The following is an 18,552-nucleotide window of genomic DNA, read 5'->3' on the forward strand; positions in this document are numbered from 1 at the left end:
ATGTTGAGTGAATATTCAAAAATTTGAAATAGGGATTTTCTGAAGGAATATGATTTTACTCTAATTGAATAAATTTATTATAAAACGCTTAATTTAAATTCATATCGACAATAGTCACCCAAAGTATTTACAATTCTAAAAATATTAGAGGAAAATTATAAATAAATAAATTTTAATCGACACCGGAATTTTGAGCATCTATTTCGCGTTGTAATTTCTCAGCTTCTTCCTTAGATGGGAGATTCTCTGGTCCAAGTAAGATTGCTCCAATTCTAAGAGTCAATTCTTGGCATCTTTCATCTTTTTCTTGAGCTTGGACTTCTCTCATCACGAATACGACGTGGTGCTGAATCAGATGTTGTTTACCAACTTCTGACTGTGTAAGAAGCATCAGTGTTTCAAGGAGATTGCGTCTATTTTCTGTAACTTGTTCTAAGCCTGGGAATGAAACGCCAGGGAACGCTTGTTGTAACATTTCGAATGCTGTGATATTATCTTCAATTGATGGTGGAACGAGTGGTCTGATGATATGTTTGAGAATGTTTGCCTCTTCGAGGAGGAATTGATGGCGGGTATTATCGAAACAAAGATTCCTGATAACGCCAATGATGCCTTGCTTACGGATTGGGTTATTTGATGACATAGATTCGAGGAATGATGGCATGAAGAATTTAGGATTCTCATAAAAGATCTCACGACCTTCTTTGACGAGGGTTGCGTTCATTAAAACCATAGCTGCGTATTCATATTCGTCATTGATTGTTGTAGACGCTTTAATTGGAAGACCTTTGAGCATTTCTGTCTGTGGAATTGCGTATTCAGCTGGTGGAGTAGCAAAGCGGATTGCTAATCTCAATAATCTTTGACCTTTTAATTCTGGGTCTTTAAGATCAAGTAAATCAAGAGTACCTTGATGTTCAGTTGTAATGTTTGTCAAAAGCATTAAACGATAGTTGACATTTGATGGAATTGCAGCAATTGAAGCTTCAAGAAGACGAGTAACGCCGCCAAAGGAAATAATTTGACGAATTGCTTCATTGTACTTTGATGTCATATCAATGAGAGCAATTAAAGCGTTAGCAGATACTTCAATGTTTGTATGTGATGTTAATTTAAGAAGTTCTGGAATGACAGCTGGAATATTTTGGCCTTGGCAAAGCTTCGTAGCTTCGACAAGTACTCTTTCGTCATTAGATGTGAGATATCCTCTAAGTTGAGTGATTACTTGATCCATATTCAAAAAAGGAAAAGGACTAAAATTTTGAGAAATTTTGTTTGGCCAAAATCTCATAAAATCTGTGTCCATTCAATTGGAAAATCGGGATAGTTTATCAAAAACATGAATATTTCTGTTAAAGATTTCACGTAAAAATTGATGTGTCTACTTTCCATTCAAAATATCTGTCACTTTTTTGGAGCTTCCAAATAAACATTTCTATTCTATGCACTATCTTTTGTTCTATATTACTAAAGTCTGATTTGATTTTATTATATTGTCGTTATACAACTTAGTTTGATAATTTGTTTTGCATAAGAATGCAAGCAAAATGAATTAGTTGTTGTAATTTAAATATATAAAAATTCAAGAATATATGATATATGTGGGATATATTGGAATCATTCATCAGACCCATAAACGTGTAATTGCATTGCAAAGAATTATTTATTCAAATTCAAAATTATTAAAAATAAGTTATTTATAGAATGGTATAATTAAAACCGTTTTTAACAATTAAAACAATTAATAACAATATCAACTTTTTCCCGATTGATGAATTTCATTAGAAATTCTCTTCTGTAAAAGTTTGTTTTTTTCTAATGATAAATACAATATGTTATACCTTTCTAATGGAGAGTTTTCCTGAGGTAATATCAAGTCCGCGGAGTAATTTATATTTCAATATTGGTAATTTAACAGCATAAGTACATTTTCTTTTATAGGAAATATTTTTCTCGTCAGATAGGGCAACATCTAAATAGGATTCCTCTCCATCTTTGTAAACTTCAGTTGAATTTCTAAAATCATTCAAATATTCTCCACCAAATAGAATAGCTTCCGTTGAACTATATCTACAAACTACGGTGAAGTTGTATTTAAATTTGTTCCTAAGTAAATAAGGATTGTATAATAATGTTTGAAATGCAACGTATTTGGGTGAAATTTCTTTGAACAACCCATGTTCTTCAAGTTTTTCGTTTGTAAATATATTTTCTTCTTTTGATAAGACTAAATCAGGATCTAAAATTAACAAACTGCACTGATTCTGAGGTTCAACTAGTTGTATTCTATTTTTGAATTCTAGAATTTCTGGAAATTCGCTTAGATTAGAATTTTTGATTAAATCTTGGGTTGGATAGCATTTAAAAGCAAAGAAACAGCGTTTTTCTTTGGCGTCAATAAAAGCGCATTTAACAAAAGAATTCTCATTCTCGAATTCGCTGCTCCACTTGGAAACATCAACATCTTCCAAAAATGCTCCAATCATTTTGACTTCAGAATATAACTCACTACGATAAGCATATTATTACAATGGATATTAAACAACAGGAAAATATATATTAAGTCCCTTAATCAATCAAATTTCTTACAATTTTTTTCGAAAAAAGCTTTGTGTTTTAAAATTTTTGCTAAATTGTATTGTAAACATCTTATAGATACTAACTCTTCTAATTATATTGTGTTTTTATTTAAAAATTTTTAATAAACGTGCACTTCAACAAAATTACCTCCCCATCCTTTACCGAAGCTATTGAAGCGGCAAGAGACCACTTGACCTGCTTTATTTGTATGGAAAGCTCTAGACAATCAGTAATGATGCACTGCTGTCAAAAAATTGCGTGCAAAAGTTGCGTTGACGAATGGTTTTCAAAGAATCAAACATGCCCTTACTGTAGAGAAAACTTTAAAGACCCAACAATCCCTAAATATACCGACGTATCATGGCTCGATTGCGTTTCTGAGATTATTAATGTCTATTCCTTGACTGCAGATCAAGAAACCATTTGTCCTCTACATTCAAAGCAATACGAATACATTTGTCAAGATTGCAATCAGTATATATGCGCTGGATGTCTTTTTGATATGATTACTGGCGCTTCAAATAAACATAAAAACCATAAATTAATTTCAATTCAAGAAGAATTCTCCAAAATCAAGCAAAAGATTATTCAGAAGATGCCAGCAATCGTTCAGTATTTGGATAAGTTAAAAGAATACGCTTTAGATTTACGTCAAAATTCACGGGATTTAAACGGAGACAAAGATGAAATAAACGGAGATATGGCCGAAAAATTCAATGTAATAATCAAACTTGTTAAAAACGAGTTTCAGCAAAGGGATGAAATTTTAACAAGACTTAAAGCTCTTGGCGCCAATGCAATTAATGATCTTAATGAAGAGATCAAAGCAGCTAAAGCCCAGCTTTCAAATGGCACTGCAGCATCAATTACTGAAGCATTGAACAATCTTAAAGCTGTCGAGCGAAAGAACGAAAAATTCAAGAACATTGCAAGTACTACTTTACTTAAAAATCCACTCCTACCCGATTATCACACGTTTGAGATCAGAATACCCAATTTCATCGAAATTAAAAACAAATACGAATTATTACCACAAGATGAAGTTAGATACATTTATTCTAAGAAAATACCATGCTATGGCAATAAATGGCGTGCTAAAATCTATCCAAATGGAAATGGAAACGGACTTGGAACTCATTTATCATTTTTTGTTGAACTTCTTTCAGGTCCTGTTGAATTAACACCATATCAATACAGAGTTGAAGTTATTCCAACAAACCCAGGTGCTGCACAAATCTGGAAACAATATTCTTCCGATTATATCTCGACAGATTCTTGGGGATGGAATAAAGCTGCTTCTTTGTCTACAATTACAACTCCTGATTATATAGATAAGAATGAAACATTAACTTTGCAGTTAAGTATCAGAGCTTGTGCAAGATATCAAGAATGTGCAGACATGAAAGCTTTGATTGACAGAAAGAGACAGAAAATAAAGGCTTTGAAAGAGCTTTTGAAGCGAAATGAAGTTTCAACAGATAAAGTCGAAACAGAAGAAGATGAAGAAGATGGTGAGTAACTATTATTATTTATTATTTTGTTTACTAAAGCATATTTATTTTTGAACAATATTTTACTTTAATCCAATACTCAGAATGAAATATGTTTGATATAAATATACGACAAATCGTGCACTGCAAATGAGGATCAGAAGCTAGTCGTTTTCCATCAAGATGTAAAGGTTTACACACGAAGATTATGATTAATAATATGATATGACCATATATTATCAGTAAACCACTAAAGTGAATTATTATCATTAAAGGTTATCTTAAAATGAGGTCTAACTTTTTTCTTAGTGCTCAATAACTTGACGTTATTAGATAAAATTGATTTCTCTCTACCCGTAGATGATTTACATATTCGTGAGTCACTCTTTAATATCGAATTTATGAGTTTTTATAAATAATTGGAAAATTATTCGAAATTTCATTTTTAGAAAATGCAGATTGATTCCAAGTAAGATTCGTTATAAATCATTGCCAATAAACGGCGCTGATAGTTGAATGAAAAATGATTTCTTTAAGTTTTAAGTACATTTTAATCAATACTCTACATAATATCAACAAAATACGATTTCCTAATCAATAATATCAAAAGCAAGAAGTAATTTTGATTCCAATCAACTGAATATATAACAAACATTGTATTTATGCAGAATTTTCGATTGGCTTTGGATTTGGATAAATGCATATAACGTTATCACCGCGCAAAAACAATCTATTAATTCTTCTTTGAATTGGAGCTGCTGCTGGCTGACCAGGCTTTGCAGGAGTAGGAGTAATTTCAATAACATGTTCTAAAATCATATTCCAGTGCCTATCAACTGCTTTAATGTAACCGTATAATTTTCTGTTACTTCTGAGTGCAATTAATAATGGTTCTTTATCATAAACAGCCTTAACTATAGGAGCCATTGGTCCTGTTTGTAGATTTGTCATTTCGCTTGGTTCCATAGAATCCTCTGGTTGTGGATCTTCAGTCATCCTAAAAAGTAAAAAAAAAATTATATGGCACAATATCGATATTTTAATATACAATACCACTAAGGGAAAAAATTTAAATCTAATAAATTTCACTCCAAAAACACCATACTATAGTAAAATCAAATAATATCTTAGCAAAGATCAAAACAAGAAGCCGCAATTGCGATACTTTGTGAATCCATATCTTTGCAATGATATTGAGTGGCAGAAATAATTAAATATATTGATTTTAATCAAAATAAGAGATTATCAATTGTGATTTGGACAATGCATGTAAAAGGATATATCAAATATATTTTTGAACTCTCAACATTTGAAATCATTAAATATAATTAATTTTGATTTTTTGATTATTCACAATAATAAATATTTTATCTATCTAAATGTCTTGAAGTTATGATAAATGTTATGACAAAAGATAATAAAAGAAAACAAAACTTTATATCATATATAAACACAAATATATCAAGCGGGAGCTTGTCTATTAACAAACGCATATACAACAAAGAAAAGAGAAGCAATTCCACTAACAGCAGAAACAGATATTCCAAAAATCAAAGAAGCAAGGAAACTCCTTGCAATCATTGATATTGTTGGCACAATAAATGTTGAATCCATCTTTGTCATGATAGGAGATAAACTTCTCATGAACATAAAAAGAGATGACATCAAAGGAGCTTTCAAAGACGGCCACCACCAGTTGTAATCTTCCTTAGTAAGCCTAATATACGTAGTCAGCATTGATAAACATGATGCTGTAAGTAGAGATGCAGTTATTGAACCAAGAATTGCAATCCACAGTCTCCAAATCGCATAAGGAACCCACATAAGCTTAACAACCAGGTCAAAAACAGGAATCAAAGGTAAAAATATGGCAAAACCGACTAATAGATCTTTGATTTCTTCAGAAAAGAAAGGCTGCGGTTTTATCTCGCGTGGGAAAGCCGAACAATCCGCAATACCTTTGAATCTGTGGAAAACCATGCATAAAATCGATCCTATCGCTCCATTAAAAATACTTATCAGACAACCAATGAAAATAAGGAAGAACTTATTAACAGTGATGAAAGCCGTACTCATTGGTTTGCCTGTAAGCGTACAATCCAATAAAACAAACAAAGCAAAAGTAGATAAATGAGCATATAAACTTCCCTTGAGAATTGTGAACTTCTTCGTGTTGGCACCTGTCGATGCATAAATGTATTGCATCAAATAACCTTCTGCAATTGATAAAACAAGGTATGACCATATACCAATATTTACCAAAAGGGAAGGATTGGCAGGAGATGTGATATGGAGCACGCAAGGTATAATAACGGACAAAATAACTAATACTAAATGTATTCCATGAGCTATAAAAGCTGACCAAATGAGAGGATGACTTGGAGGACGAAAAACATCGTTTCTAAGGGCTTTCCAACCTGTAACTGTGGATGCTGTAGCGGACTGTTGGCGTATATATTGTAAAAAGAAGATATAGAAAAGTAAAGATGCAAGAAAAACGCCAATAATAACATTGATAATAAATGCCCACTTAATAGAATGGGTAAAGCTGTTAGCAACTGTTAGTTTCCATCTATCATTGGGTTTTTCATCAACGTAATCGAAGTTTATTGAGTATGTCCAGAAAAATTCTGTTGTATTCTCAATTGAATCGGGATAATCGAATGTACATGGAGGAGGATTAGGTTGACTGATCGGTATAAGCGAAATACCCATAATGTAGTTAATACCAAGTGCAAAATCTTTGAAAAGATGAACGGTTATATTAAGATGAGTGGAAATGTAATGTGCATTTGCTGTAAGATTATGAGGGATGTTCGGTGGTTCTCTAAATCCTATGTCAACACCATATATATTCTGACTAACTCCTTCTGTTGTTGAAACATCAACATAAGCAGGAAGAGAATCAGTATAATAGCGAATTTTGTAATGGTTATCGATTAGGTAATAAAGTAACTCTTTTTGCTCTTGCGTATATTTCCTTTTGCATATTAATTTACACTTAATTGATTTGTGCATATTAAACTTGTATGGTGTTGATGTTATTTGCTGGCCAATAATTTGATCTGTTAAACCATGTGTTACAGTTAAATCATTTGGAAGGCAAAATAGATCGCCAATTGAGTACGGAAGTGGATGTGAAACTTTGGAACTAACCAAACTTCCTGCAAACATTTCAAATGGATAGTTTTCCATCAATTGATCTGGTGGTGGATCCAATAAATAACATAATGATGCCTGAAATAAATAAAAAATCATATGAAATTTGTCACTTTTTTATTTCTCATTATTGATACGATTCAAGGCAAGAGAAATGAAACAGACAAAAATATATTGCACACTCATTCTTATAAGTAATCGCAAAAGGTGTTTATATGATTTAATCGTATGTGATTTTAAAATGCAACAAGCTATAATCCATTTAACGAATACGATCCATATTCACTCGAGCAAACATTTATAGGAGCAACAAATTCAACTGCATGAGAAAATTCAAATAATCATATATTTTAATTTAAAAATAAACTCCCTTTCCTTCGTAAAGTCTCTGATTCAAATTTTTGATAGAAGTACTCTCAATATTGAGGCAGAAAAACGATAGAATGAATTTACGAAGGAAAATGGGTTTAAAATAAAATAATAATAAAAATAGCAGTAAATGAATGAAGATGCCCCAATTAAGATTCTCTGAATATGCACACCTCTTACAGAACCAACCAGGTATTTCAGCGAATTGGACACTTCCTCCAAATTCCAAGCTTTGATTTTTTTAAAAAATTAATTTAAGGGTGCGCCCGGAAGGATCATGTAAACTTCAGAATTTAGAACCTTAATTTTTAAGCAATTACTTGGTACCTAAATAGGTAGTAAAACTCTAAAAATATCAAAAAGTACAACTTGGCTCCATAATAATCCTGTCATGGTGGCAGTTTGTATTCCCTAGTATTTTCCTCTTGAATCTCTTTTTCTGTCGAAATTAAATTCAAATCTCAGAAGTAGAAGTGAATAATCGACTTATTGCTGCTATTATACGAATAAACAAATCCATTATATTATTTTTATTTACATAATATCTGTTTGAAGTTCATAATTCTATAAATTTTTCTTCAAAAACATTACAATCTTGATAGTTTTGATACTGTTTAATAGGTTTTTGGCACCTTATTTAGTAATTACAACGTATCGAGTCGATCTGAACTTAATTTTCGGAAATTTAAAATATTTATCATAAGTAAAATCTGATTTGAAATTTATGTTTAATTACTATATTTTGCATAATCAAAAAAAAAAAAAAAAAAAAAAAAAAAAAAAAGGTAGTGGGGCTTCCAGGCACTTCGTGCCTTCTAGCCCTGAAGATGTTTAGTATAAATGAAGTCTTAGAGGACAAACATGACTATGAGTTTTGATATGACAAGATAGAATATGAGAGAGGTCCTATAAACCGGAGAAAGTGTTATATAAACATCTGTCATATTACTCAGAATATTATACAGAATTCAATAAAAATATATTTTAGGTGAAGAGGTGAGATTTCACCTGTTTTTTCACCTCATTTTTCACCTCTTGAATTTTCATGAATTTCTTCGTAAATGTTTTGTCAAGACTTCTTCGTAAATGTTTTGTCAAGACTTCTTCTTCGTAAATGTTTTGTCAAGACTTCTTCGTAAAGACTTTGTCAAGATTTCATCGTAAAGACTTTGTCAAAACTTCATCGTAAAGACTTTGTCAAAACTTCATCGTAAAGACTTTGTCAAAACTTCATCGTAAAGACTTTGTCAAACATGAACGTAAATGTTTTGTCAAGACTTCTTCGTAAAATCAGACAAAAATATATTTTAGGTGAAGAGGTGAGATTTCACCTCTTTTTTCACCTCTTTTTTCACCCTCTTGAATTTTCATGAATTTTACACCAAAAATATATTTTAGGTGAAGAGGTGAGATTTCACCTCTTTTTTCACCTCTTTTTTCACCTCTTGAATTTTCATGAAATTTACACCAAAAATATACTACTAGGGTCATTTACGAAGAAATCTCAACAAAGTCTTTACGAAGAAATCTTGACAAAGTCTTTACGAAGAAATCTCAACAAAGTCTTTACGATGAAATCTTGACAAAGTCTTTACGAAGAAATCTCAACAAAGTCTTTACGAAGAAATCTCAACAAAACATAGACAAGAAAGTTCATGAGAAATTAGATGAAGAAGTCTTAACAAAGTCTTTACGAAGAAATTCATGAAAATTCAAGAGGTGAAAAATGAGGTGAAAAAACAGGTGAAATCTCACCTCTTCACCTAAAATATATTTTTGGGTCATTTACGAAGAAATCTCAACAAAGTCTTTACGAAGAAGTCTTAACAAAGTCTTTACGAAGAAATTCATGAAAATTCAAGAGGGTGAAAAAAGAGGTGAAAAAAGAGGTGAAATCTCACCTCTTCACCTAAAATATATTTTTGGGTCATTTACACTCATTTACGAAGAAATCTCAACAAAGTCTTTACGAAGAAGTCACAATAAAACATCTGTCAAAAACCGCTTTTTAACTTCACTTAAAATGCCACGTAAGCTACGTAAGAATATACGTAAGAGAAGAGAGCATTGAAACATCCAATAGTAAAACTGACACCACAACAACAGTTGCAACAACAAATGCTGAATGACCCCACTATGTTGCAACAAATGTCAAGCAATCCTATGCTTTTAAACCGAGTTCTTGGTGCACAGAGTGGAGGTTTAAGAGCGGCACTTTTAGCGAAAATGGCAGGCTATGGTGGAGCTGCAGACGGAACAGCCTATAACCCTCAAAGTCAAATGAATTTGAGTTCACTCAAAAATCAAATAGCAGATGTCAAAAAGTCAAACATAGACATACAGAAGCAAATAGGTGAAAACGAAAAGAAACTAGAATATGACAGACACACAAAGAAACTCAATGAGTTAAACGTAGAGAAAAGAAGAAAGAAGAACAACTGAAAGAACTAAGTACAGAGGAATATGCGAAAAAAGTGTCAGAAAAAGCAGCAGAAGTAGCAAAAATGGAACAAGATGTCATAAATTTGAAAAACCATACTACTCAATATAATACTGAAAGATGAAGAGATAAAACAAAAGCCCTGAAGACATATATGGATAGCGATGAGTATAAAAAAGAAGTTGAAGCAAATGTAAAGGCAGAAAAACTTTTACAGTTGCAAAACCAAACCGTACAGTATGAAAACTTAGCACAAGAAAGTAAAAATAACGACGCGGCTATGCAAAAGGCAATGAAAAGCGCAGAATATATAAAAGCTAACAATGACTGGTTAGATGCCCAAGCCAACGCTAAAGCAGCCCAACTCATAGGGTCAATAAGGACAAAAATACAAGCGGATGAAGATAGTTCAAATGAAGCTTTAACAAATGCTGACTTTAAGAACGCTTTCGAAGCTCTTCATAGTAAGGTGAAACAAGTGAACGATTTCTCATCTGGAAAGAAACTGAAGTCTGAAGGTTTCGACAAAGAGTTAAAAGAAGTAGCACAAAATATGACGAAAATAACAGACGCAGCAACGAGACAGGCAGTTCAAAGTGCCTATGACGCCGTTAGAGCAACTGTTGTGAAAAGTCAAGAAAAAGAGTTACAACAGACCAAAACAGACCTAGTAAATGCTTTCTTAAGAACGAAAAGTCAGGTAGGACATTACGCTGCAGATGGAACATATGTGCCAGCTGGTGGAATTTATATACCACCAAACCCTCCAAGAGAAGCACCTGCACCAGGACTACCTAGAACATTTACATCGTCACATGGACACAGACACAGGCATGCACAACAACCAACACAACAACCACCTCCACAACCAGCACAGCAACCAACAGTTCAAAATCCAGCACAACAACCAACACAACAACCAACAGTTCAAAACCCTGCACAACAACAACCACAAACAGAACAAGGACATAAAAGAAGTAGAGAACAAGGAAACCAAGAATTCTTAAAAATGCTTAAAGAAGAGTGTGGTTTCCCAGATACTGTTGACTTTAGTGACAGATATAAAGAAGCTATTGGAAAGTTCAAGATGGAAATACTGACCCGAACCTATTTAGCTTTATGGCAGCACCAAAGGGATATAATTTCAAACCTGGAAAATACAAGCTCGCTAAGGATATTATAATAGCATATCATCCAAATGACATGGATGAATTTACTCCGAGATATTTGATGTCAGAGCTAAATGACAATTCAACTTTCGTCATGAAACGCGTAAAAAATAGAGACGGAACGAAAAACAAAAGCTTATGAATGCGGATGACGTAGATAGGGAAATTGTTAAAAACGGTCTCGGAATATATGAAATGCCAGCAGATGAGGTACAAGAAACTCCACAGGAAGAAATAGTTCAGATACAACCAGACATGGAAGAAATAGTTCAGCAACAACAGCTAGAAGAGCCTGAAGGAAACGAACAAGTCACTCCTTTGGAAACTAACCTCACAGAACTAGATGAAGATTTGGAACACAGCCGAAAAATCTTGACCCTCAACAAGAGTATGCGGAGAATATGGAATATTTCCAAGAGTCTAAAAAAAATTCGGCTGACATAGTAGAAGAATATCGAAAAATGTTTGCCGACATACAAAAGACTCCAACACCAGATGAAAATATCCAGCATAGAATGGAAGAACTGAAAAAAAATGTACACAAATACAACAACCCTTTTTACTTACGAGCATTTAACGTTCAATCTTCGGATGAACTCGGTGAAAATAAAAGTTAAATTTCAAGAAAACATATAGAAATGAAACATTGTTTAAAGTTCATTCAGAACCTAACCAAGATGGAAACAAACCTACTTTTGTTTCTGCAGACGATGGAACTACAATGAGATGGGGTCATAAAGCTAACCCGGATAGGTGTTCATAAACTTACAAACCTCAATTCAAGAAGTTGTAGACGCAATGGAAGTCAATGTGAACCAGATATAGCTGGTATTTTAAGCGCGGCTTTAATGCCATTGAAAGATATGAAAGATGCAGATATTTTGGACCAGTATGAAATGAACATGGCTGATGGAAATATAACACCTGACGTTCTAGAACATTTATCTCAAAGAACTACACAGAACCATAGAGATGGTATATTTGGTGAAGAGTTTAGAAAGAAAGTTAGGGAGAGAGAAGGAAGAGAACCTATTGTACATGACCTTGCAAACGAAAGTTTACAAAATGTCATAAAAACTTACTTTGCAGACAATGAACTGAGAAGGGATGAATATTTAAGAAAACTCAAATGGACAGTACCAATGAAATGTTAGTATTGAAAAACATGTTCCTTGACAAAATAAAACCAACTACAGAAATAAATGACGCAAGACTGAAACATTGGGTAGAAGCTTTCCCATTCACAAAAGATATAGTTGGTAACATGGAAAGAAAAACCAAATGGCTACAAAAACATATATTTGGAAACGAGCATATTCCATATGGACAGGCACTGTTTGAAGAGCTTGAACCGGAAACTCAGGACAGAGTCATGCAAACAATACGCGAAGACTCAAATACAGACTATGACAAACTCTTTCTAGGATATAGGTTACCTGAGATGGGCGACCAGAGCCAAAAGGCAAAAAGGACATGGGAAATTTGCAACATACTAGATGAACATAATGCAAAGATGCAACACTTCAAGCAGAGGGCAATGAAGGAAAAAGAAGAGTTAAAAACTCAGTCAGGAAGAAAGTAAAGCTTGGTCCACGTGGGTTCTATTATGACATATAAATCCAACTATTCTATATTTTTACTCATATGAAATGTACGCCGCTCAGAATATAACGCCAACAGTTTTGGATGCTATGAATGGAAATGTTTCCGAATGGTATAACGAATGCGACAATGCCATTAGAAGGTCAGAAATAGTTCCTGGAAACTTACGAATATACAACTGCTGTTTCTTATGGAAACGTAGTGAGTTTGGAGAAGGTTCTTCAACAACAGTAGATATTGCTTGCGACAGGTTTCATATTATTTCTATTGACAACTCTTTCTTATACGTGGAACAAGACATTGAAATAAAACCTTCTGCCAAGTTGTCTGACAAGAAAGGTTGCAATGAATTTTCTATGTCGGATACCAATATGCTCCAGAAGTTTTCATGGGATATAAGATATATTCTAACTCTGACTTAGTTCAAACAGTAACATGGGCAAACTATGAATGGTTCGCTTTGAGAAACTCAGTACAACCACAAGCTAGAGAACAAACAGACCAGTATGCAACTATTGAGAAAATAAGAAGACTTGACCCTAACGTTCCAGGAGTTTATGTTGACCTTTCTGGACAAAATGCAGCAGCAGTAACCAAAGTAAAACTGAAACTTAGAGTTCCTTTGTCATCTTTCCTCATCTTCAGGTTTTTAAGATACTTGCCAAACTGGGCAGAAAAATTTCTATCGAACTTACTCCAAGCAAAAATAACTTAGTCATTCACCAACACAAGACCCATTCACTCTTACAGACGTAAAGGGAGCAAATCAAACGTCATTCGCCGACTTTTGCAAAGACAAAGTTGACTTAGACTTTGGTTTCTCAAACTTCAAAACTGAAGTAAACTATTATTTCAATGCTGCTGGAACTGCTTGGGACCCAGTTAAGTTCACATGCGAACAGTTTGAAATGCAAGAGAATAGAAAGCAGACTTGCCGTTTTATATGTTGGACCCAGATATTTCAAATGCTTTAGCTGCCAAATATATTGCAGTTCCACTTATGTTCCCTATACACCAAATATCTGTCAAAGACTTGCAGGTGAAGTTGGAAACCAAAGTGCTGACCCAGGTGCAAGAACAGATATTGCTTTAACAACTGCAATGAAACATGCAGATACTATGTTTGTACTGTTCAGACGAACTATAAATGACTATTCTTGCTTCTACAACCCTGGATTAAATACCATATAAACATAAGATGGCAAAATATACCAAGAGAAGAATATTCTACAGTTGAAGATATGAGGTCATACAACTTGACATTAGATGCTATGAACTACTTAACAACAACTTCACAACAACCATTAACCCTGAAATGCAAAAGTTCTATTATGCCATATGTAAAGTATGGACTCATACAGGAGGTCAAAAAACTCAATATACAAATGGAGACCGTTCAAACTTTTGGCTTGGCATTCCATTTGCTGACTCAGAAGACTTTATGGGTGGTATTTCAACTGTTGGTACAGTTCAAATACAAATATACTGGTGACAGAGACGGTCCAAATGAATTGAAAGCAAAGAAGTTTACAAAACCAATAGCACTTTTCACGGAAGATGCTCTTTTGAAGATTCGTTCGATGAAACCTGCTGGGGCTCCTCAGATTGGCATAACGACAGCTTCCATCGAGCAGATTTTGGCAGCCAGGTAGTAAGTTTTCTTGAACTGACTTCTCTCCGTCAAATATTGACAGTACGCCAGTTTTGACATATAAATTGTAAGATAAACTTACCTTTAGAAATATCTGTAAGTTTTGTTGTTATATTTTTCAACGTCAAGAACTTTCACCACCATTTCAGTGTATAACCAACTTTCTTTGCTTTGGAAATATTTTGGTTCAGCAAATATTGCTATTCTATAACATTTACCATTGTTTGTATAAAGAACTATTCTATCAATGAACTTTTGTATTGTTTGTGTGTGTAACTTTGTTCTGCTTCAATTCGAAGAGATACTCGAATACGTCCATCTTTTTATTCTAAGTAAAATGTCATTTTCCGAAAAATAGAAGCGTAAGTGTTTCAAAAGGTTTAATGGCGGTGGCAGATGTGAAGTTAAATTCACACACTCAAACAAACAGTCAAAGTGTTGTTGTCAATGTCAAAGAAAGAGATGTTGAAGTGGGGAAACCATACGAAGACCAAGATGGTATAACAATAGTTCCTGTAAAAGAACAACCAACATACCCTGAAGTTAGCAGAGACTTAAGTTCTGTTGCAGATATTCGAAACGACTACCAACAACTTAAAGACAAACTTAAAACTCAGGAGAAGATTTGTCAGGCTTTGGGTATAATGTTAAACTTGGTCGAACACAACCCTGTAAAAGTGAACTCATATGTCATTGCACCTCATGAAGTCTTGAAAGAACTATGAAACTTTTGACAGAGGCAGACGATATAAACATCAAAGAAATAGAACCCGACATTAGTTGCTGTGGTGTTTCATATAATGTCATTGACAAGATATACGTTATGAAAGGAGGTGAAACGTTGAACTTAAAATATAGTTTCCCAGACGTCATAAAATATATTGACGACCACAACATTTCATTAAAATTTACTTGCTAAGTAAATGGCAGAAGACATAGTGGTTTATACTATTACGACTAAAAACCCTGAGTCATATAATTCTATAACAACAAACTTACAAAGTCCTCAAGGACGATATTGTAAACTGACCTTAAACACGATGACGACTAAAGCCTGTTTTGCTCTTTTGACACCAGAAGACTTTGTTGTTGTGAATGGTAAAAAATACTTCTTTGAAGATACTTACTCAGATATACCACCAACAGGTTTTGTTGACTTATTTAATACTTTAAGGACGGATGTAACATGTGCTGCAACTAGAGCAGGTTTCATTATGTTTGGATGTCCGACTGAGTTTAGTATAAACGATATGAGCTATAATACAAAACTTATATCTGGTTTTTACTACCAACAGTTTCCTATAACAGGAAAAGGTGTCATACAAGGAATGTCTGTTCCATTGACTTTAAGTACACCTATTTTATATATTGTTTCAAACTTAGGTTCAAAGTGCTATTCGAATGTCGACAGAAACTACTATGACCAAAAGATACTCATGCGTATAAACAACACTTTCTCTGCTGGTTTGCCTATTGTTCATTCGAATGCAGAGTTTTCAGCTTTAGTAAACTCAAACACTTTAGCAAACATAAACTTAACCTTAGTCGACGCAAACTTTGTTCCTGTAAAACTTTTATGTCCTATGTATTTGTCAATGACGGCAGAAAGTTTCGAATTGGAAGATGCAACTGGTGAAAGTATTGTACTACAAGAACAACTTCAACAACAAATAGCTCAAGAACAACAAATGCAACAAATGGAACAAATGGAACAAATGCAACAACAAAGTCAAGAATAAAAAAAATATTTTTTTTATTTTTATAAAAATGTACAGAATAGACGTTTCAGATTTTTATGACTTCCAAGCGTTCAGAAATATGTGTCCATTTCGAGACTATAACAAAGCAGTCGAGAATTTGAAACGTTTAGTCATTTATGTTGACTCTGCCCCAGAATGTTATGTCATGAAAGAATGGGATGTTGTCTTTAACAAACCAAGAGCAACAATAGTTTCAGAACAAGAATGTAGACAGAAACTTAAGAAAATAAAAGTCGTACAAGTTGGAATGAAGATGTTAGATGCTTGGGATATCTTATTGTCAAAGTTAGAAGATTTTTCAGTTCGAGGTATAAAGTTCTATACACCTTCTCCAAACTTCTATTCTATCTTCACTGGATATAAATACGAACAAGTAGAATGGAAAGAAAATATTATAGAAGCTTGGTTAGACCATGTCAAAGAAATTATATGCAATGGAAACGAAAGAGTCTATGAGTATATCTTATGTTGGTTTGCAAACATCTTACAACATCCAAGTGCTAAAAATGAAACTGCTCTCATTATAATTGGAAAACAAGGAACAGGTAAGAACACATTCTTTACAGATATCTTGTGCAAACTGTTAGAGGGCTATTCGAATCCGAATATGACAAACTTAGAAAACATCTGTGGCAAGTTTAACTCCTCAATAGAGAATATGAAACTTATAGTTTGCAATGAACTTCAAAGTATAGATACAACAAAAGTTTTGAACTCAGATGCTTTGAAGAGTCTTATAACAGACAAAGTTGGAGTTGTTGAAAGAAAGTATAAAGACCAAAGAGTTTGTGAAAATGTTGCAAACTTCATTATGGTTTCAAACAATTCTGTTCCGATGAAGTTAGAAAGTTCTGACAGAAGATATGTAGTTGTCAGAACGTCAGAAGCTCATATGCAAGATACAGAATATTTTGACGACTTAGCAGAAACTTTGACACCTAACTTTTACAACCACTTGTTCTCATATTTCATGACATTAGATATTTCTAAGTTCAATCCAAGACAAATTCCACATACCGAAGAAAGACAAACATTGTTAGAAGCAAACAAGAGTGTATATGAACTGTTTATAGATGAGACTAACTTTGAGTGTTTAGATGAAAGGTCATTGTACGATTCGTATAAACAATATTGTCAAGAGTATGGTTATATGGCAGCTTCTAAACGTACATTCTTGGCAAATGTCAAAAGTCTTTTAGATGTTCAGAACGGCGTATATACAAAGAAAAATTTTTCTGAGTAAATTTTATAAAAAATATATATTTTTATTTTATTTGAAATGTACGCTGAGTTTGTTGGAGAAGACCGTTGGGAAACTTGTTTGTTAGATGAGAAATATGAAATTCACTGTTGTGAGTCATTTGAAGTCAGAAAAAAAGAGACAAAAAGAGTTTTAAGCGAATGGGAGCAAAATAACGGATATGCTAGGATGAAGATGAGTGGAAAAAACTATTTTAAACATATTGTCATTGCAACTCATTTTATACCGAATCCTAACAATTTACCTTTTGTAGACCATATAAACCATATAAGAAATGACAATAGACTTGAAAACTTGCGTTGGGTTACTCGTTCTGAAAACAATAAGAACAAAGGCAAATTTGGAGATATAGTATTCGAATTTGTCGACGAACTAGAAGATGAAGCAATTGAAATTACAGACTATGGTAAGCATACGTTTGAGTTTTACTACTATAGCGAAGAACAAGACTCTTTCTACTTTTATACCGGCGTAAACTATAGAAAATTACAAGTATATTTTACTAAGGAAGGCTATGCTTATGTAAACGCTAGAGATACAGATGGAAAACGCGTTCAAATACGTCTTAACAAATTCAAGAAGCTATATGGCATACCATTTTAAAACGTTTTTTATAAAAAAATATTTTTTTTATCCGATAGAAAAGATGACGAAATATATTTCAGTCAACAAATATATGTCAGGACTTAAAGAAGAACTAGACCCATTCGCTTATTTGAATGTTTACTTCTACCATTTTGAAAAGTCTACATTTGACAAAGTTTGGAACATCGAACCCGTTAAGTTTGCTATTGTGACTAAAAATGGTGCGAAATTTGAAGACTTAGACATAGAAGGTTTGTTAGCAGTCAAAGAAAATTTTGACAGAAGGTTCTCAAACCTTAAAGAAGGCAAAGCATACAAACTTGTTATACCTTATGAACCAAAGAAAGCAGACGACTATGAATATTATGAGTCTAAGATAGTTGAAGTTCAAGGTAAATTGGGTAAAAAGATTTTAGAGTCTAAGCCAGTGTTTGCTCCTAAAGAGGAAGAGAACATTGACATTGACCCAGAAATGTTCTAAAAATA

At 33.3% G+C, this 18,552-nt stretch overlaps 8 protein-coding genes and 1 pseudogene across 9 annotated transcripts, besides 1 other annotated feature; 5 read left to right on the top strand and 4 right to left on the bottom strand.

Annotated features, from left to right (window-relative positions):
• Positions 1-115: 115 nt before the first annotated feature.
• Positions 116-1,253, bottom strand: TVAGG3_0448070 (protein of unknown function (DUF383); the record flags this gene model as incomplete). Its single annotated transcript, XM_001304448.2, has 1 exon — positions 173-1,234. The coding sequence occupies one exon, from the start codon at positions 1,232-1,234 to the stop codon at positions 173-175; it is 1,062 nt and encodes a 353-aa protein (XP_001304449.1).
• A 360-nt stretch (positions 1,254-1,613) lies between these two features.
• TVAGG3_0448080 (uncharacterized protein) lies at positions 1,614-2,582 on the bottom strand (the record flags this gene model as incomplete). The annotated part of the gene is made up of 1 exon (XM_001304447.1): positions 1,836-2,486. The coding sequence occupies one exon, from the start codon at positions 2,484-2,486 to the stop codon at positions 1,836-1,838; it is 651 nt and encodes a 216-aa protein (XP_001304448.1).
• Positions 2,583-2,707: 125 nt separating this feature from the next.
• On the top strand, positions 2,708-4,123 carry TVAGG3_0448090 (zinc ion binding; the record flags this gene model as incomplete). Its single annotated transcript, XM_001304446.2, has 1 exon — positions 2,789-4,099. The coding sequence occupies one exon, from the start codon at positions 2,789-2,791 to the stop codon at positions 4,097-4,099; it is 1,311 nt and encodes a 436-aa protein (XP_001304447.1).
• A 607-nt stretch (positions 4,124-4,730) lies between these two features.
• On the bottom strand, positions 4,731-5,066 carry TVAGG3_0448100 (spliceosomal snRNP assembly; the record flags this gene model as incomplete). The annotated part of the gene is made up of 1 exon (XM_001304445.1): positions 4,731-5,066. One exon carries the CDS (start codon positions 5,064-5,066, stop codon positions 4,731-4,733), a length of 336 nt encoding a protein of 111 aa, XP_001304446.1.
• A 423-nt stretch (positions 5,067-5,489) lies between these two features.
• TVAGG3_0448110 (positive regulation of protein exit from endoplasmic reticulum) lies at positions 5,490-7,323 on the bottom strand (the record flags this gene model as incomplete). The annotated part of the gene is made up of 1 exon (XM_001304444.1): positions 5,532-7,265. The coding sequence occupies one exon, from the start codon at positions 7,263-7,265 to the stop codon at positions 5,532-5,534; it is 1,734 nt and encodes a 577-aa protein (XP_001304445.1).
• Positions 7,324-8,352: 1,029 nt separating this feature from the next.
• Positions 8,353-18,552: part of a mobile genetic element that runs on past the window's edge.
• Positions 10,193-11,357, top strand: TVAGG3_0448130 (annotated as a pseudogene). The gene has a single exon. A coding segment is annotated over exon 1 (1,165 nt).
• TVAGG3_0448140 (uncharacterized protein) lies at positions 15,501-16,199 on the top strand (the record flags this gene model as incomplete). Its single annotated transcript, XM_051234485.1, has 1 exon — positions 15,501-16,199. One exon carries the CDS (start codon positions 15,501-15,503, stop codon positions 16,197-16,199), a length of 699 nt encoding a protein of 232 aa, XP_051104215.1.
• TVAGG3_0448150 (uncharacterized protein) lies at positions 16,366-17,463 on the top strand (the record flags this gene model as incomplete). Its single annotated transcript, XM_051234486.1, has 1 exon — positions 16,366-17,463. The coding sequence occupies one exon, from the start codon at positions 16,366-16,368 to the stop codon at positions 17,461-17,463; it is 1,098 nt and encodes a 365-aa protein (XP_051104216.1).
• Positions 18,158-18,547, top strand: TVAGG3_0448160 (protein of unknown function, DUF4108 family; the record flags this gene model as incomplete). Its single annotated transcript, XM_051234487.1, has 1 exon — positions 18,158-18,547. One exon carries the CDS (start codon positions 18,158-18,160, stop codon positions 18,545-18,547), a length of 390 nt encoding a protein of 129 aa, XP_051104217.1.

This window comes from Trichomonas vaginalis, chromosome V (genome assembly GCF_026262505.1).
Source record: "Trichomonas vaginalis G3 chromosome V, whole genome shotgun sequence".
Lineage (NCBI taxonomy): Eukaryota > Parabasalia > Trichomonadida > Trichomonadidae > Trichomonas > Trichomonas vaginalis.